Below are 27,910 nucleotides of genomic sequence, written 5' to 3'. Positions count from 1 at the left end.
AACTTGCACCGGTCATGGTATCAATTGCGTGAATTTCGCAAACAAAAATCATGTTTGTGGTTACATCTTTTAATACCCTTCAACATGAGCTTTGAAGAAGGCAACTTATCAAAATCAGACCGTATAATCATTTATTATTAACAGTTGTTTTTCTTGACGTACCTCTCCAAAATTACCAATATCTTTCTTCGCCGGCAAAAAGCCTCAAGTAAGAGGGAAACTTGAGGTTTTCAGATAAACCCAAAAAGACCTTCGCTTCATTAAATTCTATTAAATTCTAATTCATTTTCCAACTGATTTCTCTTTTTATATAACTGTTCCCTTAAACTTATCACTACGTCACCGCGTGGTGTGAAGACACTAAAAGTGCGATCAGCTCTTGTCATATAAGCTAGAGACATTGTCTGACCTTTCACCAAATTCTCCCATCTAACATTCATAAATGACTTGCACACATTAAAGAGAATTGATCAGTAATTCGAGCTCGGGACTGCAGTTAAGCATGCAGGTACGAAAACCCAAATCTACAAAATTCAAATTTATTATAGATGCGGAGATCATTGGACTCCCAAAGCCGCAGAAACAAGCTTTATGACGGAACGTTCGTTGTCTCTTTCCATGAAGTAAAAATGTCCTCCTGGCAGGACGTGTCTTTTAAAAGGTCCCTGGATGAGTTCTGTCCAGCCTGCGTGGGCAAGAAAGTGCCTAAGTAACACTCAATTTCTCCTTAGCATATATAATAGAGACACGTAGCCATGTTTATCAAAATCCGTGGTTCTAGAGAGTCCAGGCGCCGCTCCTTTTCCACCCACCCTTTGGATTTTGAACGTCGCAAAAATTTTAGGCTCTCCCAGCTCGACTTGATAAGTCTTCGACAGAACAACGATTTCTCAGAACTTACACTAAAAGAGATATGTGGTGAAATGTGAGGAGAATTCAGTAAAAATTTGACCTCGGGCAAAAATAAATTTCTGAAGGTTGTTTCGAAGCGCTGATTCGTTCATGGTTCGAGCTTTTCTACGATGGCCGTTGTACGGAGCTGACCGTTGTAGCGAAGATTCAGCAAGAGTTAGAATATAAATCAGTGCTTGGCTAAGCGGAAAATTCCTGGGCGGTGGGAGGCGGTTAAATTAATTGGCGTGAAAAAGGCTCTGTAACCGAACCTCGTTCCTACTACTTGTACAGATTAGATGTCTGAAGACTTAAAGGGCAATCATTTGGTCTCTTCTCCACAAACCCGCACGACTCTTTCCCAGTAACTGAAACCAGCTAACAGAAGATGGGTAACCAACGGCATCATCTACGAGCATTATGATCACCAACTTACCGTCTTGGTTGTGTAGATCTTCTGATCCATCAAAACAAGTTAACGAACAGTCCAGGATTGCGTTGTCATCAGCTTCAAACCTAGAAATATTTTTAAAGCTGTTAAAAGGAGAGCGGCGAATGAGTCTGTGAAAAGTGTTATGGCGTAAGCACGCATCAGCGGCAAGACTTCAGTACTAAAGAGGTTCACGATTTTTATTTCCGCAAACAACTCTTGTTGGAGGGAAAAATATCTATCTTATTTACGTACTGCTTGAAAACAGTAAACAAAGGTCGGGTCCACACTACGCCGGTTAAATTGGAAAACGCAGTTTTATTTCTACGGTTAGGCCTAGCTAGCGTCCACACTAATCCATCACGAAAATGGAAATTTTCGAAAAATGCTCTTCAAACCGGAGGGATTTGAAAACGCCGGCTTTGCGTTTTCAGTAGTGTGGATGGAAAACATTTTGAAAACGGAGCTTTTCGAAAACTGTGACGTCACGATAATTATGTGATTTCGCTGCCCGAGTCTTCCTCAAACTTAAATCCAAAATCATCGACAATTGTTGGGCTTTCAAATTTCTCCAGCGTAGTTTGGGCGGAAAACATTTAGAGCGTTTTCCAGTCAGAGAGAAAACGCCGTTTTCAAATTTCTCCGGGGTAGTGTAGAAGGGGCAAAAATCACGACGGCGACCTCAACAAGAACAACGCCAAATAAATACCCCCGGGGGGGGGTCCCATATAAAAAGGATGGGGGTGCTCATCGGAAATTTTGAAAAAAAAAAAAAAAAAAAAAAAAAAAAAAAAAAACCAGGAGGTACCAACATCCTATTTTGTGGGCGTGGCTTGAAATTTTTTTCACCCCTAAGAGGTACCAATTCTAAACCAAAACATTATCTTCTGTCATGTCTTTCGGTTTAATTTCCTAAAAGGTACCGCAAAGCTCCCGCTGTGGAACGTTTTAGGCTGAACTCCCTAAGAGATACCAAAACCGCCTTTCAACCCCCATAAAGGTACGACGAGCACCCCCCCCGTCCTTTTAATATGGGAGTCCCCCCGGATAAATAACTCCACGTGCGCTGTGAACCACAACGATGGTCAACGATGAGATATCGAGGTTTGCATCTGCTTTGAATTTAAACATTATCTTTACATTTCCAGCTTACATGAGATAGTTTTGACACTGAGATGTACCAACTCAAAGAATTTGATAATCGCCAAATACTTATGACATCAGTGCAAGGTCAAGTAATTAGCCGTCAGAAGATGTTCCACTTATCATCTCTGTCATGAAACGCACACAGTGATATGGCAGTTATCATAGTCGTTCCATGATGTATTTATTCCAGTATCTGATAATGAGGCGGTAAACAGGGCATCATTAGCGCAACGTATTGCCTCATCGGTCCGATATCTATTAATTCATTTTCCACTGACATTGAACTCCATTATACGAAGTCATTTGTCCACATTTTGCGGTCATTGCTTATCAGTCAAGAGCATACATTGTTATATATAGCTTTTATCTCGTTGTAAACGTGAGACAAAGAATTTATTTGTTCGCTTAGGGAATTGTTACAAGTAAACACTTATGAGTATCGCGTATCGGGTCATTATCTGTCCTTGGAATTATGAGTGGTACAGACCAGCACAAGAGAAGAGACAAAACGGATGTGCCATCGATTTCTACTACCCACTGATCGATACAAAATTTCCCAAGATCTTTCGCGTTTTTTTTTTTTTTTTTTTTTTTGATTTTTAACATCGTGGAATTTTTTCTCTCTTCATCTTGGCTTTTGCATCTCGACTTGTGGGAAATATCCAAGCTTGCTCCCAAACCTCACGCTCGAAAAGGCTATATCTGCACCTTGCGCCTGCAGGCCAATATAGTACCTAATTCAAGCCGTGCATTCGTTTCCGTGTGAAAGTTCTCAATATCTTTGTCAGTTTAAATAAAACATGTTTAGAATGCATGGCTAGCAGTAAGTTCTTCTATAAAGCTCTTCAAATGAGCGATCGGCCCCTCAATCGTTACAGTTCTTGAACAAGACATTTAACTGGCCGAATTTAATTCATAATTGGGACGAATTTCTGTTCAGAGGAATTGGCCAAGTGAGAGGGGTAATTAGTCTGCTTGTGACGGGTACAACGTACTGACAAACAAATCAACAGAAGACGAATTTGGCCGCAAAATGATTCGTCTAATCACTGGATTTATACCTAGACGATTTATCCGTCTGAGGCGGATAAGTCGTCTCAGAGGAATGAACCGTCACCTAACATAAATTCAGAGTCGGGTAATTCGTCTCCAGCCCAGGCGTATCAGTAGATAAGTAAAGCCGACCGAAGAAAATGCTGGGGGATACTGGGAAGAACTAGTATCCCATTCTCAAGAGGAGAAATGCGCTAGGTCGCTTCATGCTTCTGAAGCAACTGGATTCTCCAGTTTTGGTGGTTGGTAGCGTGCAAGGGGAGGGGGAGGGAGGAAACTTCCTATCTCTTTAAGAAGGTTTAGGACGGTCAAGTAATGCCCGTAGTAAAGACGTGGGTTGTTTAAAATAATAAAGGAACTAGTACATACGATTTAAACCAATACATTACTTGCAAAAAAATTTCGGACGTTTCTTTTCGGGCGATAAAATTTCGGACACTTTTTATCTCACTTCGGACAAATTTCAGACAAAAATTTCGGACACTTTGCTGAAACATAGCTTCCGTAAATTTACGCCTACAAAATACGTTTTATACTGAAAAAACATAATATTATGTAAAAATTATAGTTTTACTGCACCTTCAAGGTTTTACAGAGACAACGACGGGAAAATACGAAATACTCTATAAAGCCCTCACGCATCTCAAGGAGTTTCTCAACTAGAGTTCTCTCCATAAAGGAAACTAATGGCTTTGGGGCTATTTAAAAGCTCGGATGGTTAAAAATTTCTGACGGTTTCATTTCGGACACTTTCTTTGTCCGAAATTTAACTCGTCCGAATTTTTTTTTGCAAGTAATGTAGGAAGTGTAAACCTCTAATAATCGTTTCGATCATTTTTCTGTAAAAATTATCATGCCCGTCATCATATGAACAGAGGAGAGATCTAGTGGGAGCGGTCTGTTACCATACCTGTAGTTGTGTAGGAGTGTGAGATCAGCTCTTAATACACGCACTGCGATCTTCATCATGTCTTTGTTTTCTGTCAGTGCTTTTGGTGTTCCGCCCCAACTGCGAATTTTGTGAATCAATTCATCATCACTGAGAACTGAAACATCAAGTACTGTTCTTGGTATCTGTGAGTAAAAGAGGGAATTGGAAATCGCACACCTTAACAAGGAAATAATATCTGGCATTGAGCAGCTTTTGGCTGGATGGGGTAAGGAGGGGGAAGATTTAGAAGCACAAAATACTGCAGTGAGAGCCTTTTGGAATCTTGGGTTGGAATTAAATTGAAACAAACACCATTCTGTTGTCCAGAGCAAAGCACATAAAAGAAAAAAAAATGAAATACATAAAAAACGACATAATTTAGATTTTACCAGTGACTGTCTGTCATCACTGGCACAATGAACAGTCTTCACACTGATGTTTTGTTACAAATTTTAATATTATTCTTTCAATTTGGAAAACGAATAAAGCAAATAGAAATACAAATGGCAGGGACAGATAGACAAGGATTACAAACACCAAGCTTGAAAAAGTTTCCTGATGCTCTACATCTGCGACGTAGCTTTAGTGCTCCCACACAGAAATTTTTGGCTTGTCAGGCAGTTCTGCCTTAAGAATGTTCATGGGCGGGGGTATATAGACTGTGTGACAAGCCCAAACTATAGCTCCAGCATCCTACACAAAGGTTCTCTTGGTATCTCATGCAATCTTTCTTCTCCAATGGTTGTCTAATCATAATGAACTTCTACTGACCTGGGGTGCTGTTGCCGATGATATTAACATGTGGACTGGTTGCATGTTGTAGTGCAGTTTCAGGTATCTTGCTGCCTCAAAACAAATTCCAGCTCCTAGACTGGAATAATCGTCACAACATGATTTGTCAGTGACCCATGGATCGGTAAATACTATTTTTTGGATTGATAATATTGGTAGACGAATATTTTTGTTGCTTTTTCTTTATCATGGCTTCAAAGTTTGAGAGAATACACGAGATATCCCAAGTGGCATCAGGCCTGATTTAAAATTCCAGACAGTAGCAGCACTCAACCTGTAAAAGCAGCCACCTGTTTCGCCTGCATCGTTAGTCGATAGCTGTAAATTATATATGATTTAACACCCCCCTTACAAGAAGCTCCGCCTTTCCAATAAGTACTCCCCACTGAGTTCTGTTTTTTAATACGCACCCCAGTTCCAATAAGCACTTCCTTCCAAGAAGTCATTGCCCCTGTAGTGAAATTAACTTGGTTGCCATGGAAGTGGGGAGGGGGGAGTGGCCAGTGGCCAGTGAGTGTATTATGTTTTTATTTTTAATCAAATTTCTGTGCTTACATCTTGTTGAGATGCAACAACAATATCGTGCACCAGTTCAATCTAAGAAAGAGGACTCCGTAGAGGGGACATATATACTCAACATGGGGTGTAGTCACTTCGGCACCTTGCCTTATGACCACCTTATTGTGACCACTTTTCCTGACCCGCAGCAAATGGTTGGTCAGCCATTTTCTTATTTTCATTTTAATTTATTTACCGGTATTTTTTTTTTTTTCCTAATATGACCACTCCTTTAAACAACCACAGTTTTGTGGTCTGATGGTGGTCATATTGAAAGGGTTTGAAGCTTGATAGAGAGAATAATTATAACACAAACCTGTGACCCCAGAATGCAAATGGTTTTTCCTTTAAAATCCCGTGAACATCCTTACAGAAGTCTTTCAGAAGAGATTTCCAATCATCAACAATAAATGGCTCCACAAATCTGCTCTCTCTGCCCGGCAAGCACACTCCATGCACTGCTGACAATATTCAGTACGGTTAAAATAAGAAACACTATTCCTGCCACTTTAGGAGTTCACAGATAATTTAAATGTTCTGGTAACATCATAAACAACTGATTCCTCAGTAAAACAACAAAATAATATACGTTAAAAATATTGATAATAGATAGAAACAGGACTGTACCATGGAGAGATAATATATCCCATGTGAAAGGGCATGGGATGCTGGATAAAACTGAATTTGACCCAAACAGGAGATCAACCTGGGCATGGCTCAAGTTTATTTGACTCCTAAAAGACACATGAGGGGTGGACTAACCACGGGAAATTGACTTGGCAAGCCTCCCCTTGGGTAGGGATTTTGACACTTAGGTGTTGTTCCAGAGGGTCGGGAATTGTACATCGCCACCATCTTAAAATACAGAGAAGACCTGGAAATGAGTTTCTGCCATCCTGGAAGTCACCATGCGCAAGGGAATTCTCTGCTTTTCTGTTCATCATGATGTGAGCGAAAGAAAACTATTTGAAACACTATTTGTAAGTTATGTAAAACCCCTCACCAATTATTAAGGTGTGTCTCTGACAGAAATAGGTTACCCTTAGGGAAGGAATTTGACATTTTACTAGGTGCCTGGGGGTGGGGTATTGGACTCTGGCTTCTTTGAGTATATAGCTATTATTTAAAGCATCAGTGTATTAAAGATTATGAAAGAGATCTTGTTTTCAGGTCTAATCGCCTTAAGAAAACACCAGGATCGACTTCCTCCGCTCTGAATATTTATATACTCGTTTTAAAATTCTGCTCTCCTCCTTGCCTCCCATGGAAATTTCAGATCAACTTCCTGTTCTATACTAATCTCCATTCAACATCTTTAACTGAGTCGATCAGACGGCAAACTAATGGATTTTCAATTGCTTTCTAAATACCGACATTGACGCATGATTATTAGATCAAAGACAAGCCGTCAAAACATCCAAAACATATCTGACATTCGCTTATCTCTGCTGAAACAAACGGTTCTGGAATCTCCAACAATAAAAGAGCATCAAACCTTCAATCTCGCCAGCAAACTTCTTTCCCCAGTTTGCATAGAATGCCGCTCCACCTCCAGCCCAAGGAAAACAGATCAGTCTAATCTCGGCACTGCTCTTTTGATAAACACATCGCAGCCATTTTGAGCTCATGCCTGCCTAGAATTATTAATCAGTTATAAATGAAAATATTAATTCATAGATTGTTCGATCACGTGGTACACGGAGTCATGGAAAACACTTTCGTACTGTGCTGGATTGTTTGACTTTCGAGTGTAAGTGGGAGGTAACGAGATTTTGCACAGATTTTAATGGTTTCAAGCATTGCTGTGGAGAAAATTCAAGTTGCTCTGTGTTTATTGCTGGCGTGATTTTTCTCCCCCGTTGAGTAAATTTGTACACCCACTTCAGGAAGTGAACTGTTCATTTGACTCGACGCAGGCTGTCGAGCGATGAAGACGACGCAAGATTTTCCCGCCGCTCCAACTTAATATTAGCTTTGCTGATTTTCCTCGAGAAAAGAATCAGACATGGGAGAATTAGCCAGTGAAGAAGAACAACGATGGGTTTGCCCGAACGATCGGCAATTGAACTTAAGAGCGAAGTGAGTTAACTTTAGCTAGTACGTACCGTGACAGAATTATTTACCATATCTATAGAGGGAAATCTGGTTGTTTTGTTATCTTACGCACAGCGAACAGAACAGAACAGAACAGAACAGAACAGCGAATGAATGTTCTGTTTCCGGTTCCTAAATAATTCAAAATTGTTTTAGCCGCAAACACCTGGTTTTTACAGCCATTCTTATCATCTCTTTCTGCTTTTTCTGTGCGTGTTGCCAGTTTGGTTTTGAGATACCTGCGAGTGGTCGATTGTACACAACGCTTTGTTTGGCCATGAAAACACGATGTGTTTCCGTCCCAAGAAAGTCTTGAAAAGATTTTTTAAGAAAACTCGTACGAGATGGCCCAAGTCTTTGGAGAATTTGCTGTTAGTACATTGCTTTTTTCTCTCTGGTTGATCGTTCTATTTTCAATCAGGCTTGATTCTTTATCCTCTTTCAGTTTGCAAGATTAAATAAGCTTACGTTGTAATTTTGTGAACTTTTGGATGCTAATTAAGAGTAAGCTGATAGATAAATGCACTAGCTTGAAGTACATCGTTAGTGAGGGTTATTTTTCACCTCATTTTAGGCTAAATTCGGGATGGTCTTTTCATTCAAGTGGGCCCGCAAGGAAGACTGGCAGAAAGACAGATATCACTGACAACGAACAAGAGATCATCAGAAATGTTTTGGAGCGCGCTGATAGAATTCGTCAAGTCGAAGAAGAGAGGATCGGGTAAGAAATATTAAGCCGAACTAAAACATCATTAGAGATCCCTGAGGTTGAGTTTTTTTGTGTGTGCGGAATGAAAGAAAATGTAAATGTACTATATATTCTACATTAAAATTTAACACTTTGGCTGCCGTGATTTGCATTCAATTGATGTTTACATTGAGTATAATTTGTTTTCTTTTGGTCAAAAAGCGTTTCAGTGCATTGCGGTCAATAATGATAATCGCAGTACATAATGAACGTTTCTGGTAGTTATATTTTTTGAAAACTGCCTCCCCATAAGCACTTGAAATAAAGATGCTTGTTGGAGTATTAGTGAATTGATATATTATTCTAATGATCAATACCTGCTAGCTAATGTTTGATTGGTTGGTTCTGACCATTTTGATCTGTTAGGCTAATTAGAAGACAATTGATTGTATCCAGACATCTAATAGACTGACCTCAGTTATTCGTAACAAAAAAACTTTTATATAGGACTGGACTTAATGATCTCTGTAAATTAAATGCAGTGCTTTATTTCGATAAAACAGCCTTGACTTTTCCCGGTGAGCTTGTGTTTTTCATTTCTAAGCTTGAACTGGCCTTTAACCCTTACTAACTGAATTGAAAGGTCACTGAATCCTTCCCGCCCAAGGACAACCAGTCTTCATTTATAATTAAATTTTGTCATTTTCATGATTATCAAGGCTCTCATAAGTTTGAATTACCATATTACCTCTTTTTTGTGATATTTATTTATTCCAACAAAAGAAAGAAAAATACTTATAACATGATTTGCTAAGTACAAGTGCTATTATTTACATATCAATACTGGGTACTCTCACTACTTAAGATACTGTGCTCTGTTCTTACATGACCTTTAAGCCAGACTAAAATTCTTAAAAAAGAAACTGTTTCTTGTATATAATTCAATTATTTCTTTTATTGCATTAAGCCTATTATGGAAACTTGAAAAAATAAAAAAAAATTCCAAATTTTTGCTGAGGCAAGTGCCTCGGTTGGCGTGTTACTAGATACAACCCTGTCGTACAATACTTAGACTGCTTATAATGAGATACTTTCACATGAAACGTACAATTAAAAACATTACTTACAATACAATGGTGTTCTCCCAAAATGCTACCCAATACTTAACTCTAAGTACATTTATTTACTTATTGATTTGGATAATCTACAACAACATTGATCAGCAATGCTACAGCAATTACTTAAAAAAAGACTGAATGTCAAAATCAATCATTGAAAGAGAGACAAAGAGTAGAGGTATTTGCATGGCTAATTGCTAAATGTGATGTAAATTAAAAAATGGATTGCTAGTGTAATGTGAGAAAAAAAGAGAAGTTTTCTTTTCTGGGGGAAATATTGCACACTTTACATATATACTCAGATGTTGTGTTTATGGACTGAGTTGGAGGCAAGGTCCATAAACTCGCAAAAAAAAAAGAACAAGGCCAATATCCAGCCATCTTGACCTCATGGCTTTTAGGAGATTTTTTTTCTTGTGGGACACAGGAGGTAGTCCTGAGCAACAAGATAGCTCTATCTTGCCTGCTCGAGTAGCCAATCACAGTGCAGCATTTGGTTCATCTTGCCAACTCATGGAGCTAGCCATAAAATAAATTTGCATATGTATGGGGATTGGTGATGCCTCTTTTTGGAAGATATTGAGAGTACAATTGAAATTTGTTTTGGTGGAATAGGTTCAGTCTGCATATGAGTCAAATGGTCTGTCAGGCCGGAGCTTATCCTGGTTTCTATAGCATAAAGCAACTAGGTGTATTTCTTCTCCACTTGATGGGATGCTAGTCCATCGCAAGGTTACCCCCAGCATTAAATTTACTGGTACCCATTTATACACCTGGGTGGAGAGAGGCACTGTGACAGTAAAACATCTTGCCCTGCCAAGAGTTGACACAACACAATGTCCCAGGCCAGGGCTCAAACCTGGACTGCTTGTTCCAGAGTGCACTAACCATGAGGCCACCATGCCTTCCACCTCTATCATTAACCGGTTTTGAATATATATTCGCCCTTTGATGCAAATAATTCTGATTTGCAAACTTTTGGTTAATCTGTACTTAATAAAATGTAAATGTTCCTGAAATGGAAGACATCAGGAATTCGAAAAGTTCTCTGTGACAATCTGTTTTTATTAGGAAACCCTTTTGATAAAGGGTTGTAAATAGTGTCCCAAAAAGCTAAATGCAACCATAACATTAGTAAAATCTAGGGATCACAAAGAGACGGTTAAAAAACACTGTAATCATATAATGCTCACTTTCTGAGAGTAAGCAAACAGGTCTAAATTACAAATTAAAATTAATAATTATTGTCAATAAGGGTTGAATCTGGCCAGATCAAATTTTATTCGTAAAATTAACAGAAGTAAAAATGTATCCTGTGTACTTGATCTAGCATTACGCTTGCATTACATTTGTTTGGTTTAGCAGTGGATTTCTTGACACTAGAAAGGTGACATGAGGCAGCCCAGGCAAGGGGTCTTTGATTAAGTTATAAGGTCATTTTAAGAATTTTCTTTTCATTCAAACTATTTTAGTTCTTTTTACATCTCTATAAGTATTGTAGATTCATTCCATGTTTTAATCTAGTATTTGGTACTGCTGGATATTTCTGTCTAGGCGACTGGTAGAGAAGTTGGATAACATGCGCAATAATGCCATTGGAGATGGAAGAGATACATGCCTTTTATGCAGTTCCAAGTTCGGAACCTTGAAAGTTGTTGCAAAGAGATGTGATATTTGTGAGAAGGTACACCTTGACTAATAGTATGCATCAGACACTAGACAATGTCTAAAAGTTATGTCACATTAGACCAGGGCTTAGAAGAAACTTGAATTATATTCCAGCTTTCCCTTTGGAAAAGCAGCTCTAAAGTTTTCCTTACCCTGGGCAAGTCTTACTTTTTGTTTCAAATATTTAGTTAGCAGATGACTTACCTGGGCCCTTGCCCATTGGGTTAGCGAGAATGAAAAGCTACTTGCCCAGTGGTAAAATCTACTTGTCCCCGCTGACCGAACAGCCCTTTTTGTGCGCCTTGTTTCAATGGATTGAAGGGTTTGCCAATTTGCTTTTAGTATATGTAGCTTGCGGCTTGCGGAGGGGGGGGGGGGGCACTTATCAGATATGGGTGCAATGGGGCACTTGTTTCATTTTGACTGTAATTCATCTGAATGAGGTACAACAATAATTATTTAATATAAAACAACAGACTTTTAATTAACTCTAGAACTGTAATGAGAGCCCTTATATTCAAACATTTTTATACCAAATCAATGTGATCAACATTATGTTCAGATGAGAAATCAATGCAAACTACATTGACTGGATAATTCATTTGTCTAATAAATTCTATGTTGATGGCTTGATTGCTGTGTCAATTTGCTATGAGGGCACTTATTGGAAGGGGACGCTTATTTAAAACAGGAGGAGTGGTTATTGAAAAGGGGGACACTCACTCGAGTCCCATTTCATTTATTGCAAGTCCCAATCCATAAGATTATCCTGCTCCATAATCGTTTCTGATACTAACATCATCGTTCCCTGTAAGGTTACTTCTGAGTGGCTCTATGTGCTTGCTGAGCAAGAATGGATAGTAGACAGAGATTGTTAGTTCACTCAGTATAGTGATCTGGATGGGAAGTGTCCAAGTTCTCATGTTAATCACTTCTTCAAAAGATTATTTTACAAATTGTTTTGAAATCTCTGTTCCTTGTTAGACTAAGTGTTTGACTCCTGACCAACTCTTTTATGCTTTAGTGGAGGCGGCATGGCCTAATGGTTAGCGGGCTGGATTTGTAATCCAGAGGTCCCAAGTTCAAATGCTCCTCCCTGCCACTAGATGGATTTGTGTTTGGTGGTCCCAGATTCAACTCCTCCAGGCTTTGTAAATAGCCAAGTGGTCAACCTCCCGCCAGTTGGGATTTTCAACAAGTTGCTGTTTAATTCCCAATATTTGTTTGCTTGTACAGCTGTAGTGCTTAACACTTTGACACTTAAATAATAAATAAAGTGATTTATTTATTTATTTATATTTATTTCAGTACGTTTGTCAGAAGTGTGGCCTGGATACTCTTGATAGCGATGGTGATGTTATATGGCTGTGTATGTTGTGCAGTGAACACAGAGAGGTAAATCCCAACACCACTGTAGCATTTCCATTACCGCAGAGGCTGTATATTCACAACCCTGTTTTCAATTGTCAGTCTTTCCAAGATCTTTTCAGGAGAGAGGAGTTAATAGAGATGTAGCCTGTGAATAGGTTCTCTAGTCAAGGATGGGTGAAGAGAAAAGATGGGAAGAAGGAGCTAGGAGGGGGATTAGAGGGAAGGGAGAGAAAACCTTTGTCTATAGGCTCTGACACCCCAACCCCCACCCCAAGCCCCCTCAGCCACTTCAGTCTCAACCAGTTCCTTCTCAGCCCTTCCCACAGCAATCAGACTCTTCCAGCCAGAACCTACTCACAGGCTATTTATAGAGACGAGGAAGGGTCTTATTAGAGAAATGTGGTACTGATCACTAATTTAGATAAACTTGTTGTAATAGACTGTTGGAAGTGTTCTTTAGTTATTAGTTTGGTATGCATGGGAGAGGTTATTATAAATTTCTGGTAATAATTAGTCTGTTTCAATTTCAAATCTTGTTATTTTCTTTTACTGTAGCTATGGAAAAGAACTGGTGCTTGGTTTTTTAAAGCTATACCCAAATACACATACCCTGAAGTGAGAAGTCGAGTATCCAGCAACAGAAAAGTGAGTTTGCAGAGTTCTCATTACTAGAAATTATGAGTCATAGATTGAAACAAATAAGTTAAAGAAAAATTTTGCTCAGACATGTTTCCATGATAATTATTTTACTGTTAGTATCTTAAAAGTTATGGATTTAAAGACAGTAAAAAAAATTAACACAAGACTTTTGGTTGATTTGCAGGACACAACTGCTTCAAATAGCTCTGACATATCAAATTATAAGTACAACAGCACATGGACAAGTTACTCTAAATCAAAAGGTGATCGATGGTTAATCTTAAGATAATACTCCAAACCTTTGCAGGTGTCTCCCAGAATAAAACTGTACGTGTGCTGTTTCAAGGGAAATCCCTGCAAGCTATTTATCAGTTAGATAATATCAACTGGAGATTTTTCTCGCGTGATAACTGACAAGGGCATGCACAGCCTAAGTCTATAATCACACATAGAAATCGAGAGTGAATAATTATTGTTTTTTAATTAGTATGAATCTACTTGTCTTTCAAAACTTTAATCTATATTCTCTTTACAGACAGTTCAAAAACATTTATAAGTGGCTGAGAGTTGTTAGCAAGTGCATTCTGCTAGGCTTCTCACTATCTACAACAGAATCGATAGTGAGTAGTGTAGCCAATCAGGGAACAGCATTCACGATAGATCCTTTGTAAATTTATACTAAATACGAAACGTAAATTTGGTAAAATTATGTCCTGTTTTGATTTAATCAGTCCTTTCCTAAGGCACAGAAGTTGGTGAATGCCGAAATGGCCCCCTGACATTCCGTTGAATTGATTGGGCTACAAATGCAAGTGTTGATGCAAAATAAGTGTGCAGTGTTAATCGCAATGCATCAATCTGTCCAATTGTGTCAGCATTTTTCTGTGATTCTCTTGATTTTCTTTTTATAGATCTGTCGAGTTCCCATATGAAACAATTCGCAAAACGTGTGGCATTAGATGCTGCTGTAAAGAACTTTAATTAATAAGAATTTTATTGTAAAAATAAATAAAAGAATGATAAGCAGAAAAAATTATGATTGATGTATTTTGAGGAAAAATTATATGCTGGTACCTCTAAGACTCAATAACAAATAGCAAGAGGTCTTAACAATATTATTTGCAATTGACTGTTAAAATATTAATGTACAGATAATTTGGATGATGATATCAGAGAAGAAAGCTACTCAGAGGAGGAAGAGTCTAGCAGCTCCTCAGATGAAATGTTGTTTGAACATTCTAAAGAGTACACCCATTCAAACAGAGGTAGATCTTCCCAGGACCCAGTATCCTTCACAAATCGGAGATCAGCGGAAATGTCAATGCCTGGAAGCAGCATATTAGAAAGCATAGACACTCCTCCTCCATTCCGCAAGAGAACTCTTGCGATGACACAAGATGAAAAGCAGCGTCGGCCATCTGAAATCAGCCAAAATTCAAGTTCACTTCAAACCACGAATGGCCAGCTCTGTAAGTGCTTAAAATTGTTGAAAGTTAATTATCAGTTTAGATGAAATTTCCTTCAGTTCATTCCTGGTAGATTCTTCCAGTAGCTGACTATATAGAGGTTTACTTGGCTTCTAAGATTTTACTCTTTTTCCCTTCTGATTTTTAGCACCAGATAGCAGTCATACAAGGGCAGAGTCACCCAAAAGGGAAAAAAGTGGTAGTTTTACAGGAAGTGTCAATTCTACGGTACCAGACAGGAGAGACGAAGTTGATGGCAGAGCTAAGACACTGGTTAAAAAGCAAGACACAGAAGAAGAAGACATTGATGAACTGGTGAGGACATTTAAGGAGTCTGAGGCTGCTGTGCCTAAGGATACTGGGGATGCTGGTAAGCCACTCAGTAGGTTTATTTTTGCACTTAAACGCTATATGTATAGTATCACCTTGCATTGGACATAAATGTAAACAGTACCACTTGAAAATACTGCTCAATTATATCTTTCATTTGGACAATGTTGTCCCCAAAGGCCACTTTTCTTTTGGTCAGCACCAAAAACACAGACTTTGGCCAGTCCCGAGTTTTTGAGCATGCCTTTAAGTGCTCTTTTTGGATTTTCAGCTAATCAGCATTAAGCTAAAGCTTATTTAAGTCCATGCATCATTACTGGTCAGAGTCCACATTCCATTTGGTGCTGACTAAAAAAATAGCAAATTCTAGGGACAAGATTGTCATTTGCATGGTCACCTCCCGGAGTTTCATTTGCAGAAAGTTAGGACCACCTTGTATGCGTAATAAACATTGTAAAGACGTGAATGATCATCACAGTTACATACACAACTTATTAAGTTTGAAAAAATTCAGTCTTGAAGAGGATTTGAACCCTGCACGTCTGTCAAGGCTATGAATCCTGTTAATTGTCCAAGCCTGATTTTTTTTTCAGCTTTCATTACATTATGTACGCAACTGTTATCAATAATAAAGTGTATTATCGTTTGTCTCACGATGTAGTCACTTGAGATGTAGATCGCGACGTTTCGACTGCTTACTGCTAGTCTTCAGGCGATAAGGTCAACTGATTGCACAGTATCATTTATATCACAAAGGTCGGCTGTGATTGGCGCATTTCAATCCTCCTATTGTTCCATTGTTCCGGCGAGTAGCTGTTCCCTCAGTGGTCCGCTGTACCAGAAATATGACCAGAAATGTTGACCAGAAATATGGGCGCACAGCCCCAACGTTGATTCGTCGACATGAGCGTTGCTCACACAAGCTCGCACGCTATACCAACCATCTCACCTTTCTCACAAGGTGTATTAAGAACCACATTGTTCCAAGAGATCTGCAAGTTCGGCCGCCAGTTCCCACCAGAGGTGCACGCAGAGTCGCTGAACTAGCATCCATGAGATTCCTGAGGGAAAGAATCAGACTGATGCAGAGAGCCAAGGGAGATACGAAGGAAGGTGAAGTGTCTGTACGACCGGGCTAAACGTCTCGTGACCAAACCATCAGTAATCGCTGGAGAGAAGAAACATCTGTCATCTGTACTTGTTTCTAACGGATATCCCTCCTCTTTTGTACAGAAGATCACAAAGGCACGAACAACCCCAAGAAGAGAGCTTGTTGCGGAATTTAAATCCACCACCGTTTTACCTTATGTCCAAGGAGTTTCGGAGTCTCTCCGCCGCTGCGTAGAACAACAAGGCATTCGCACCGTCTTTAAGTCTGACACGACACTTCAGTCACACTTAGTGCAACCAAAGGACACCGTCAATCCGGCTAAACAAGATGGTGTTGTCTACAGGATTCCCTGTGAGTGCGGCAAAGTCTACATCGGGGAAACAGGGAGATCTATGCAGGAGAGGATCAAAGAACACGACAGGGATATATACGGCTCGCCCGTACCCAGACCTCCGCCATTTCTGAACACACCCACGAGACCGGCCACTATCCTATCTGGAATGAGGTCAAGTTTATTGATCGAGATCCTCACTGGTACACACGTAGGGTCAAGGAAGCTATTCACATAAGACTTCACCCTAACAACATCAACAGGGATAGTGGAATTGAAATTCCTGAAGCATGGATACCCACAATCAAGAAACACAACAACAGGAGAATGGTACTACAGTGGACCACTGAGGGAACAGCTACTCGCCGGAACAATGGAACAATAGGAGGATCGAAATGCACCAATCACAGCCGACCTTTGTGATATAAATGATACTGTGCAATCAGTCGACCTTATCGCCTGAAGAAGACTAGCAGTAAGCAGTCGAAACGTCGCAATCTACGTCTCAAGTGACTACATCTTGAGACAAACGATAATACACTTTATTATCGCATCTACCACGATGAATAACAACGACCTTTTCCTCGACAACTGTTATCATGATCACTCATGTCTTTACATCTTTTGCCATGGTTCATATTATTAATTTAGTATATGATCTGTCATTTACTTGCATTCATTTGTATTCTTCACCATCTAGAGGTATATTAGGAACTCACAACCTTAACAGCCCCTTAAGAGGGGGGTGGGGAACTCCCATATGAAAGGATGGAGGTGCTTGGTGTGCCTTCAAGGGTTAAAAAAAGCAGTTTTGATACCTCTTAATCCTCTTAGGGTGTTTAGCCTCAAAAGGTCCACAGCAGAAGCTTTCAGAGTACTGAGCTGAAAAAAATATAACTACAGGACTTAATGTGTCGTTTTAGAACTGGAACCTCTTAGGGGTGAAAAAAATTTCAAGCCACAGCCACAAAACAGAATCTTGGTACTTCTTAGGGGTTTGTTTCAAAATTTTTGACCAGCACCTGTGTTTTTTTATAGGGGAACCCCCACCCCCCTGCCGGGGTCAACAGCTCCCAGGTGGCCTGATAGCTCACAGTTGTTTTATTAGTGCTGCACTGGTCATTCAAGAGTTCGAATACTATTTAAACCTCATTTTTTTAACGCTTTATTCTCAATACCTGTCATTCAAATGTAAAATTGATTTTACCCGAGGTCTTCATCCATACGCCTTTAAGTTAGAACAAGGGTAGAGTTCAAGTGCGAAGTTTGATCCATTTTGTATCAGACCAGAATTTCAAATTGCAATGTTTATTTGATTATATTAAGAATAAAAATCAGCGATAATAATTTCGAATGACATTTCAATGACTCATTCTGTCATCATTTTCAAATTCCAAAAGTGGGATTGTTAGGAGTTTTTTATATACTAAGAATGTGTGTGAAAGTCTCATTGCAAGTGATTACAAACTCTACAATGTGGAATGTAGAGAGTGTTAATTAAGTACCAGTTAAATAGGTTTACTTTAACTGAGTCAGACTGAGTGTTCAGTTTGGTCAGTGTTCATCTCTGTCAGTACAATTTGACACAGTGTGATCAAGTGAGTGAATAAGCTTAAATATATAATCTTATTTCTTGCTCCTATTGTGGCAGGTTTGGGAACAATAGAGTTTGATGTTCATTATGATAAACAACACAGTCAGCTTCAGGTGACAGTCATTTGTGCAAAGGTAAGTTTCTTATTGCAGCCTGGCAGGAAATAAATTTTGAAATCCAGTTGCCCAGTGAGCCAGTACATTTCACTTTTCAGTTGCCCACACTAATTGAATTACTATTGCCCATTAGGTGTGCAATGTTCATGCTTATCAGCTACATCATTTACTCTAGGTACTGTCTATAATCAAGTATGCTTGGATATTTTTGATTAATCCAGCTTTCAACTCTTTGTTTTGCTAATCTTGCAGTCTTAAGTTTTGAAATTGGTTTTGATTGGAAATTATCACTAATAAGACTACTGAGGCTAATTTCACTTGCCCACCAGACTTCCATTTTCACTTGCCCAAAAGCAAAAGATACCTGCCGCAGGCAATCAGACCTGAAATTTTTCCTGCCCTGCCCTGTATAAGAGTGACAATTGGGTACTGTCCATGGTCCTGTGCATACCCGGGGGGGGGGGGGGGGGTACACACGGAAAAATTGGGTGGCGGTGTGTAGCCCGCTTCCCAAAACCCTTAACCTATTTATGACCAAAATCTGCCATATTCCCTACCCTATTTATGACCTGACCATAAATTCAAAACCCAATTTATGACCTGACCCTTAAATCAAAACCCTGTTTCAGACCAATGTTAAATAACCGTTAACATAATTTGTGAAGGGCTTTTGTTGATCTTCTTTTCAATAATGATGAAAAAGTGGCTTCTTCTTAAAAACATACCCATTTCAAGGCTAGAGTGCAAAATCCATACCCTATTTATGACCAAAATGGCTAAAATCAGCTAAAATCAATACCCTATTTATGATCAAAACAGCTGAAAAACCATACCCTTTGCAGGGCTCAAAATTAACTTTTTCGTTCGGGAGCCAGCTGACGACTAACGGAAAAATTTTGGTCGCAAGATCGTAAATTTTGGTCACCAACTTATTTTATATATAACTTACACAGGAACAAGATTTTATACGTTAATTCGCATGCAAGAAAGGTCACAATTGAAGAGCGAAAACAATTAAAAACAACACGAGTAACACTTAGTTACAGAAAGCTACTGTTGTTCTGAGGTGATATGTCTCTGGTCCGAAGGTGATGGTTGTCTCCATAGTCATTTTAAATGAAACGAAGCATAAAACATTTCTAGTCCGTGGTTTTCATTGTGAGACAAACACGGTCCTTGTGTATTTTCCCTTTCTACTTCTTCGAAATACTGTTCTTTATTTTCGATTTGCTTTCCTCAACGCTTTTCGCTGCCGACAAACAACACCATGCTTGAATCTTCATTCCCCGCATGCAAAGACTCGCGTAATTCCTTCAACTGATTGGTATCTGCCGCCATTTTCATGGCAAATGAAAAGCACATGGTGTTGAAGTGCACCTGCGATCCCAGTTTCGGAAGAAGCCGCTGAAACAATATGGTGCGCCGTGAACACAGTATCAACGTGTTGAAATACACTCAATTTTTTTGATTATCTTGTAATATTCAGACATTATTTTACTGGGGACGGAAAGGTGAGTTGTATACTTAAGCTACCATATCCGATTGATTTCCTAAAATGAAGATTTAAAAACAAAAGTTGTGTCATGGTTTTATTTAGTTATCGGACAAAACACGAGTCACCAGCTGGCAACCAGTTCTGAAAATTTAGTCACCAGTGCTCAATTTTTGGTCGCATTGGCGACCAGTGAGTCGCAATTTTGAGCCCTGCTTTGGGGCCGCACATACCTATATAGCCCATATAAGGGAGTAATCCCCAGGGTGTGCACAGTACATTTATTTTCATAAGCAACATACGTGTAATTAATCAGGCCAACTCCCTGACTCCTTAGAATCTACAAATTTTGAAATTCAAGACAATTCTAAGAAGTTATTAGATCTAGAAAGAATGTTATATATCATTAAGAGAACGCTATTTCTCCCACACGTTTATATTGCCTGGCAATAACACGGCAATAAACTAGATTTTAAAGCATGGAGGTTGAAAAGGCCAAATGTGTAGAGCATCACTGCCATAGATCGTGGATCACTCTCAAGACAGTATCATCATCAATTCTTGCCATGTGCATCTGCGCATAAGACAAGCTGGGGGGGGGGGGGGGGAAGACTCCCACATAAATAGGTAAAGTAATTCCCATTTATAAAACAGAGGATCCGAGTCTTTTTGTTAATTATAGACCAATTTCTTTGCTGCCAAATTTCTCAAAATTCTTTGAAAAGGTCATGTATAATTGTTTAGTTGAATTTGCCGAAACAAACGAAATATTCCATCTTTGTCAGTTTGGTTTTGGTAAAAATCACTCAATATCACACACATTAATTCATCTGCTTAATAAAATCTCGTCTGCAATTGACTGGTAAATGTTAAGAAAATGTCTTACCTCATTTTCAATTAAACCTTGGCAGAAGAAATGTTACCACAACTTTTCTATCTCCCTTGGTGGCCAACTTTTAACGCAAACCAACGCTACTAAATTTCTTGGGGTATATATTGAGGAGCACCTTACTTGGAAATATCATATCATTCAGCTATTTATGTAAACAAATCTCCAAATCAATTGGAATGTTACTCAGGTCCCGCTTCTATCTATCCTCAAAAACTAAACTCACCTTGTACTACTCACTAATTTATCCTTAAATCACCTATTGTAACTCTACATGGTCGTCTACATACATAACTAAGGTAACAGTAAAGTCTGCACGCGAGCCATGTGGCCCATCAGGCTGGAGCTTATCCCGGTTTCTGTAGCATGAAGCGACTAGGAGTATTTCTACTCCCCCCTGGATTGGATGTTAGTCCATCGCAAGGTTACCCCCAGCATTAAGTTCGCCAGTACCCATTTATACACCTGGGTGGAGAGAGGCACTGTGAGAGTGAAGTGTCTTGCCCAATAACACAACACAATGTCCCCGGCCAGGGCTCGAACCCGGACCGCTCGATCCGGAGACGAGCACACTGACCATGAGGCCACCGTGCCTCCACATACATAACTAACTTAAATAGAATTTATTGTTTGCAAAAACGGGCTGTGCGAGCTATTACCAATTCAGATTGTAGAGTACATTCTGCTCCTTTATTCTCCAAATTAGGAATTTTAGACATTTATCAAATCAACACGTTTCAAATAGCTAAATTTATGTACTATTGTCATAACAACCTGTTGCCTCCATTGTTTTTCAACTTGTTTTTTACAAACAGTCAAATTCGTGGCTATAGCACCAGAACAGCCAATAATTAGCGCGTGCATCATTGCTGGACAAATCTAAAAAAATTCACAATTCTTTAACAAGGTCCAAAGATCTGGAATTCCCTTCCTGTTGCAATCACTTCATTGTCAAGTTTTCCCAATTTTAAGAAAAAAACTGCACAAGTTTTTTGTAAAATAAAAGCCGCACACTGTTGCACTATTTATGTAACCATATTGTTACGTACGAGGTGGCCTCAATTAAAAGCCTGATAGTTTCTAGAGGTCACCTCGCCTCACATTAAAATATTTATAAATACTGTACATTAAGTAAAAAGGCAAAATAAACAGAATGAATGAATGAATAAAGAGGAGGGGGTACTTGTCTGAAATTTGGCAAAGAACCCCTGCGAGGTACCAAGATCCTATTTTGTGAGCATGGCTTCAAAAATTTTTTCACCTTGAAGAGGTATCAAGTCTAAAACAACACATTATCTCCTGTCATTTTCTTTTAATCCCTAAAAGGTTCGACAAGCACTCCTGTCCTTTTTATATGGGAGTCATCCACGATGACAAGTTCCTCTTGAAAAACTCTTTAATTTGAAAATATGACTCTCATTAATCTTGTTTGTGGTGTCTTATCTGGGTTATCATTCATAATTTGTGAATTTTATTTAACTTACAATACTTATCTTTTTTGTTCTGATTCATTTTTTGCAGGGCCTGAAAGCTATGGATTCTGGTGGTACATCCGATCCTTATGTTAAGCTTCACCTTCTCCCTGGTGCTAGTAAGGTACAGTCTGTATATATGCGCCTACTACAAATTGAGTTGAACCTTTGTGAAGGGGCACCTCCGGTAGACAGACACCTTTCATGAGCAGACACTTAATCATTGTCCCATCCACGTAGACACTAGATTTCTAACCTTCCATCCTCTCATAAGTGGACATTTTTCTTGGTGAAAAAGTGGTGTGCCTTTGGCTAATTCGACTGTACTGCATATTAAGTACAAATTCATTATCATCTCATAATGGGGATTAGAAATGTGAATCGTCTCAAGATTGTAACAGATATACTCACCCCACCCCATGTTTCGGTGTCTTGCTTTGTGTGGTGTCTGATTTGTTTGAATGCTGTATAAGAAGTTTTCTAATACGTGACATTTCCTTTCAGGGAGCAATGCTTACACTGTAAGTGGTATCACTGAGGGATTTCATTAAGGGCTGGGCATTGGGCAAATAGACCGGCGGTGAGGATGATTTTGCCCACCTGGTTTGATCATCTAGAGGATAGCTTTTCTTGTAAAGAAGTTCAGTTCAAAAAATTTTGCCCACCTCCAAAAACCAGTTGCCAGTCCTGCTGTAGACATTAATGATTGAAACCCCTGGGTTATTTAGTGTCCAGTCTAGCAAGGTTGTGGGTGGCACACCATTTTCTTACTTTTAACATCATCTTTAATTGCCTCTACCTTACTTGATATGCCACCTTAAACTGCATTCCTAGAGTAACAAGTTAAGGACTCATACAAAGTACAAGACTCTTAACCCACAATTTGATGAAACGCTGGTATACCATGGCATCACAGATGACGACATATCAAAGAAATCACTCAGGTAGATAATTAGTTTATAATACCCGCTTTGATCCTCAAGTTAGTTGATAACTTGTTATGTACTACACATGTACCATCCACAGAAACAGTGCACATAAATCAGACTTATTGCTTTTGCTTTCTCTTCCAACAGACTTCAGATTTTTGATGAAGATAAACTTGGTCGCAACAGCTTTATTGGGGAGACTTGTGTGACTCTTAAGATTTTCCACAGTAAGCCTTTGCAGTCACTGAAAAGGTCACTTGTCTCTAGAGCTTCCGTGAGTGTGAAATTTAATATAAGTGTGCACTTTTCTGTCAGTATTTTGTTTCTTCTTCCCTTGGCCATTATGTTAACATGTGTTGGTTTTTTCCTTGTATATCTGTACCTTTCTGTCATTGGTGGAAATCTTATTGTGGATCATGAAAAAGTTTGATGATGGACGGGTATGTTACCTTACTTTGCTTTTTAGAATATTAAACCATTATCAACTGCAATAAAATTGTAATTGTTTTCACAATCCTAACAACTTTGGAAACAAGTAATTCAAAATGTGTGTAGAACTGAAATAAAACTCTGTGAGTGTCATGTAACAGACCAGTTGGGTATTTTCTATAGATGTCTACCATAAATATTTAAAATATTTCTGTTCACCAATGAACAAAACATTGAAGTTCTGCCTTAACCAATCAACTTTAAAAACTAAACAGACTTCTAATTCTCTACTTGCACAAATCCCATAATACACCTATTTTACCCCCAAAAAATTTGCATAGGCATTGTTTTAGATTTCTCTTGGGACATCTTTATGTCCCAGGAGAAATTGCAAACAATGATTATGCAAAATATTGGCGGGGGGGGGGGGGGGGGAAGGGGGTAAAAGAGGTGTATTATGGGATTTGTTCAAGTAGAGAATGCCAAAATTTTGTTCCATGGATCAAATCTTGTGTCAAGTGATCATGTACTGGTTCTACTCTGTGGATGAAACCCTAGTGTGCAACCAATGAAATTTATAAATAAGCTGCAGATCACTTAAATAAGTACATGGGATGATGTTCACTTTTCCCTTTTCAAAGTTAAACTTGTTTTTAAAAGTCTATCATCTTACTAAAAAGGTGAAGATTTATAAGCCTTAAATTTGCTTTGACTTAAGCAAGAAGGTCACCGAGGGAAAGCAAATTTAAAAACACAGACTGACAAAACTACAATTTATTGCAGGAATCTCCGGAGCCTGATCTTGGCCGCATTCAGCTCTCCCTTAACTACAAATCACAGAAAAATCAACTTGTTGTTGGTGTGATACGCTGTGCCGGACTAGCAGCCATGGACGCTAACGGCTATTCAGATCCTTATGTCAAGTGGTGAGTCTTCAATATCTGATTTCTCCTTTAAGTGACATTAGACCATCAAGCAGACAGGTGGTGAGAATAAGCAAATTGATCAGCATTGTTCAATTTTTACCGCCGAAAAGGAATGCTTTCAAAATACAGAACAAAGTTGGAAGGTGTTTGAATGAAGCTGTGATTTACTACACCCTAGCCCCCTTCCCCCCCCCCCCCCCGCCCAAAAAAAAAAAAAGGAAAAGTGAAATAGATGTAAAGCACCAAAGTACCTAACCCTAACCTCTCTTTTCTTCATAAAGGGCTGGTTACTGGAGGTAATTAAGTTTGAACCCCAAAACACAAAACATTAAAATACCTTACCCATGGAAAGGGTATTCTTTAATTACTGTAAATAAATTATGTGTTATGGTTGTACTCTTGGTTTTTTTTTGTTTTTACTTTTTATTTTTTATTTTTTATTTTTTTGTTTTCTCTCTCTCTCTCTCTCTCTCTCTCTCTCTCTCTCTCTCTCTCTCTCTCTCTCTCTTCAGTTACCTTAAACCAGATGTACACAAAAAATCCAAGAGAAGAACCAGCGTAAAGAAAAAGACGCTTAATCCTGAATATAATGAAGTAAGACTAACTAGCTGGATCATTGATCCCATTTAATACATGTAATTATTGTAATAAATTGTCACTTTACCAGCAGCTGGCAAGAGTGAAGAAAGGAATCAGTGTGTTATTCCAGAAAATAGCAATACTCCCACAGAGGGTTTTTTGTTGAACCCTCCCCCTTCCCTAACTCCCTCTGGAAATTCCAGTTTTGATTTATACTTTCCTTTAAAGGTGCTGGCTTATGTGACCCCCCTCCCCCTTGGGAGGGTTTATTATAGGGGGTCGTGCACTGTACATTCTACAAACCGCCATATTATGTTCCTTCGAAACTGCCAACCACTTTTCGTTTTTTCCTAAAAACCAAAACCGCCCTACTACTATGACGATTATCATCATAACCTATCTTTCAACGGTAAGCAACAAATTCTTCTCAATAAATAATCGTGTTTCTCCTCACAAAGATCTTAAGAACAGAACAAATCAATTGTCTTTAGCCCTAAAAGGTAATCTTTTGTTGAGGGAGAAGCTTGAAAGCAAGATAAAGCCAACACTCAGTCATCTCAATCATCTGAGCCTCCTACTGTTTGAATGACCGCTACAGAAACACGCAAAAACTGAAAACCGCAAGCTACATGTAAATTTATGATTTCCCGCAACTGTGCGATGATTTCTTAACCGTAAACCGCCAGTGAACTGTAAATGTACCCGCAAATCAGCACTCAAAACTGGCTTAAACTGCCAAACCGCATAAGTGTAACAGACCCTCTCTTGGAGTTTGGTGTAGTATTGGTTAATCAATATTTTTTGGCACCTCACGATACTAATCATGAACCTACTCTGTGAAATTGGCAAGTGCTCACAAGGTTTTGTTCCATCAACACAGGAGTTTGTCTATGAAATTGCTCACCATGATCTCGCAAAGAAATGCTTAGAGTTAACAGTATGGGACTATGATGTAGGAAAAAGCAACGACTTTATAGGTGAGAAACTCCAGCTTATGCTTACCGTAGATAGGGTGACTTTGACTTAAAGTGGGAAAAGTTGTGAGTCCCTCTTTTTCTTACTGTAAACTGCCGCTTATAAGCCCCCCCCCCCCCCACGCCCCACCCCGTCCGCTTATAGGCCCCCCTGGTTATAGGCTCATCCACCTGGAAACAGGCTCATCCACCTGGAAACCCCAAAATACATCCGCTTATATGCCCCTCCCCCCCGATATAAGTCCCCTCAAGCTTGCCTTGTTTTGAATTCAATTTATTATCATGGTGTTTTAAAGCTTTATTACAAGTAAATGAAAAACGTATTTTTACGACAACTGTAGAAATTCTCGCGTGCTCATTGGCTAATTTTCACAGTCAATAAGCGGACAGACACATGAATTTATAATATGTTTATGTAATGCGTCAACGAACGAGAGTGGACAAGTTGACAATTTGTTATCGTAAAATACAAATTGACGTCACTTTTTCATGCGTCTGTCCTGTTACTGACAATGAATTTCGTCATAACATTGTCAAAGTAGTCTGCGGATCATGAAAAGCTGACGTCAATTTTTTAATTCGATCAACATAAGATAAGATAAGATAACTTTATTTATACACAGTTCTTCCATCAGTCAACAAAGTTACTGGACTATCTACCTATCTGCCTACTTACAATAAAAATTTAAAAGAGAAAAAAAACTGCTTTTCATGGAGGCCGTGTCTAAAAATGTACTTAAAATTAAGATATTACTTTAAACTGTGGCGACTTAATTTAGATTTGAAATCGGCATACATATAAAGTTGTACAGTTTATGGTTTATAGCTCGTTTCAAAACGGTTTCTTTTTATTCCGGTTATAAGCCCCCTCGGATATAAGCCCCTCCGTTTATAAGCCCATCTAAAAACCCCTTACAAAGTTGTATAAGCCCAGGGCTTATAAGCGGCAGTTTACGTTATCTGATTGTCAACACCACTTCTGTAGCAAGAAATTCCAAGTTAGAAGGCACTTCCAGTTTGCCATTTTGGATTTTGTATATAGAATTGAAAGTCTCCGAAAAAGATTTATAATAAAAAATAAGTAGTAACAATTTGTTAATGACAACCTTTTTCTCTTAGGTGGAGTTGTAATGGATATTAATTCAAGCGGCAGTTCATTGATGCATTGGTACGACATGCTTAAGACGCCAAACCAGGTTCATACACACTGGCACACACTGGAAAAACTAACCAATCACGAACAGGAGTAAGAAGTCACCTGGCTGATGATGAAAATCAACCAATCAAAAGGTGGCTCGAGTCAAGTTACGCAACGAGTCGTTAACATGGATCATCGCACAACAAGGCAACAATGGAGACTAAAAAGTATAAAGGGGGATGTTCCAAATTATGTTATTTTCCAAGTGAAATGAACACGAAAGAAAAACGAAAGGGATTTTAAATTATATTATTTATTTTTAGCAGCCATTTAACCATGATAGTTTGCAAAGTTAAGAGCATAGCTACAAATGTAGGTACGGTTCAATCCCAATGTAGCAAGCAGTTCTGTGTGGTATTACTGTACTTAGATGTAACAAGTAACAACAAAAACAACAGTGTATTTGTACCATGCAATAATGATTATTTCCCTTTTCGACCTAAAAACAAAAAAGAATCGGTATGCGGCAATATTTTCTCATCATGTGTGCAAGGGTAAATTTTCTCTTGATCGCTCATTCTTTGTTAAATTCAAGTCCATAGTATGGTGCTGTTTCATTATTATAATGATGTCCTGTACATTTGAACCGAGGATTGTTACATTACTTGGTTCGTTTTTCCAACATTTCATTATATACTTGGGTTGTTCATTTAATGAACTTTGTTGTTCTGAGTTCATTTTATTCAGTGATTCTT

The 27,910-nt window shown here is 38.8% G+C and overlaps 2 protein-coding genes across 3 annotated transcripts; one reads left to right on the top strand and one right to left on the bottom strand.

Annotated features, from left to right (window-relative positions):
- Positions 1-37: 37 nt before the first annotated feature.
- Positions 38-7,449, bottom strand: LOC145464039 (S-acyl fatty acid synthase thioesterase, medium chain-like). 2 transcript variants are annotated; one of them, XM_081447856.1, is made up of 6 exons: positions 7,297-7,449; positions 6,118-6,262; positions 5,223-5,322; positions 4,431-4,594; positions 1,328-1,407; positions 38-685 (listed from the first exon to the last, which is right to left on the bottom strand). In XM_081447856.1, the coding sequence occupies exons 1-6, from the start codon at positions 7,427-7,429 to the stop codon at positions 558-560; spliced, it is 750 nt and encodes a 249-aa protein (XP_081303982.1). In that variant the 5' UTR covers positions 7,430-7,449; the 3' UTR covers positions 38-557. The 2 variants fall into 2 exon arrangements, with proteins under 2 accessions (XP_081303982.1, XP_081303983.1); XM_081447857.1 differs by having other exon boundaries at positions 43-685; positions 6,118-6,259.
- Positions 7,450-7,534: 85 nt separating this feature from the next.
- LOC145464014 (rabphilin-3A-like) lies at positions 7,535-27,467 on the top strand. Its single transcript, XM_081447822.1, has 17 exons — positions 7,535-7,880; positions 8,470-8,616; positions 11,256-11,385; positions 12,678-12,764; positions 13,296-13,385; positions 13,564-13,642; positions 14,531-14,848; positions 14,994-15,215; positions 18,269-18,345; positions 22,230-22,304; positions 23,015-23,124; positions 23,257-23,383; positions 23,535-23,549; positions 24,322-24,464; positions 24,977-25,058; positions 25,924-26,020; positions 27,137-27,467. The coding sequence occupies exons 1-17, from the start codon at positions 7,807-7,809 to the stop codon at positions 27,265-27,267; spliced, it is 2,004 nt and encodes a 667-aa protein (XP_081303948.1). The 5' UTR covers positions 7,535-7,806; the 3' UTR covers positions 27,268-27,467.
- Positions 27,468-27,910: the final 443 nt, after the last annotated feature.

Source organism: Orbicella franksi, chromosome 12 (genome assembly GCF_964199315.1).
Source record: "Orbicella franksi chromosome 12, jaOrbFran1.1, whole genome shotgun sequence".
Classification (NCBI taxonomy): Eukaryota; Metazoa; Cnidaria; class Anthozoa; order Scleractinia; family Merulinidae; genus Orbicella; species Orbicella franksi.
This window is presented reverse-complemented; position numbering and strand designations above follow the sequence as displayed.

Excerpts from the sequence above, each read along its gene's own strand:
- LOC145464014 (XM_081447822.1), top strand. The coding sequence starts at position 7,807 with ATGGGAGAATTAGCCAGTGAAGAAGAACAACGATGGGTTTGCCCGAAC. Across the intron at positions 11,386-12,677 it reads GATGTGATATTTGTGAGAAG|TACGTTTGTCAGAAGTGTGG; the intron begins GTACACCTTGAC and ends TATTTATTTCAG. Across the intron at positions 22,305-23,014 it reads TTCTCCCTGGTGCTAGTAAG|AGTAACAAGTTAAGGACTCA; the intron begins GTACAGTCTGTA and ends CTGCATTCCTAG.
- LOC145464039 (XM_081447856.1), bottom strand. The coding sequence starts at position 7,429 with ATGAGCTCAAAATGGCTGCGATGTGTTTATCAAAAGAGCAGTGCCGAG. Across the intron at positions 6,263-7,296 it reads GTTTGCTGGCGAGATTGAAG|CAGTGCATGGAGTGTGCTTG; the intron begins GTTTGATGCTCT and ends GAATATTGTCAG. Across the intron at positions 4,595-5,222 it reads CATCGGCAACAGCACCCCAG|ATACCAAGAACAGTACTTGA; the intron begins GTCAGTAGAAGT and ends TTTTACTCACAG.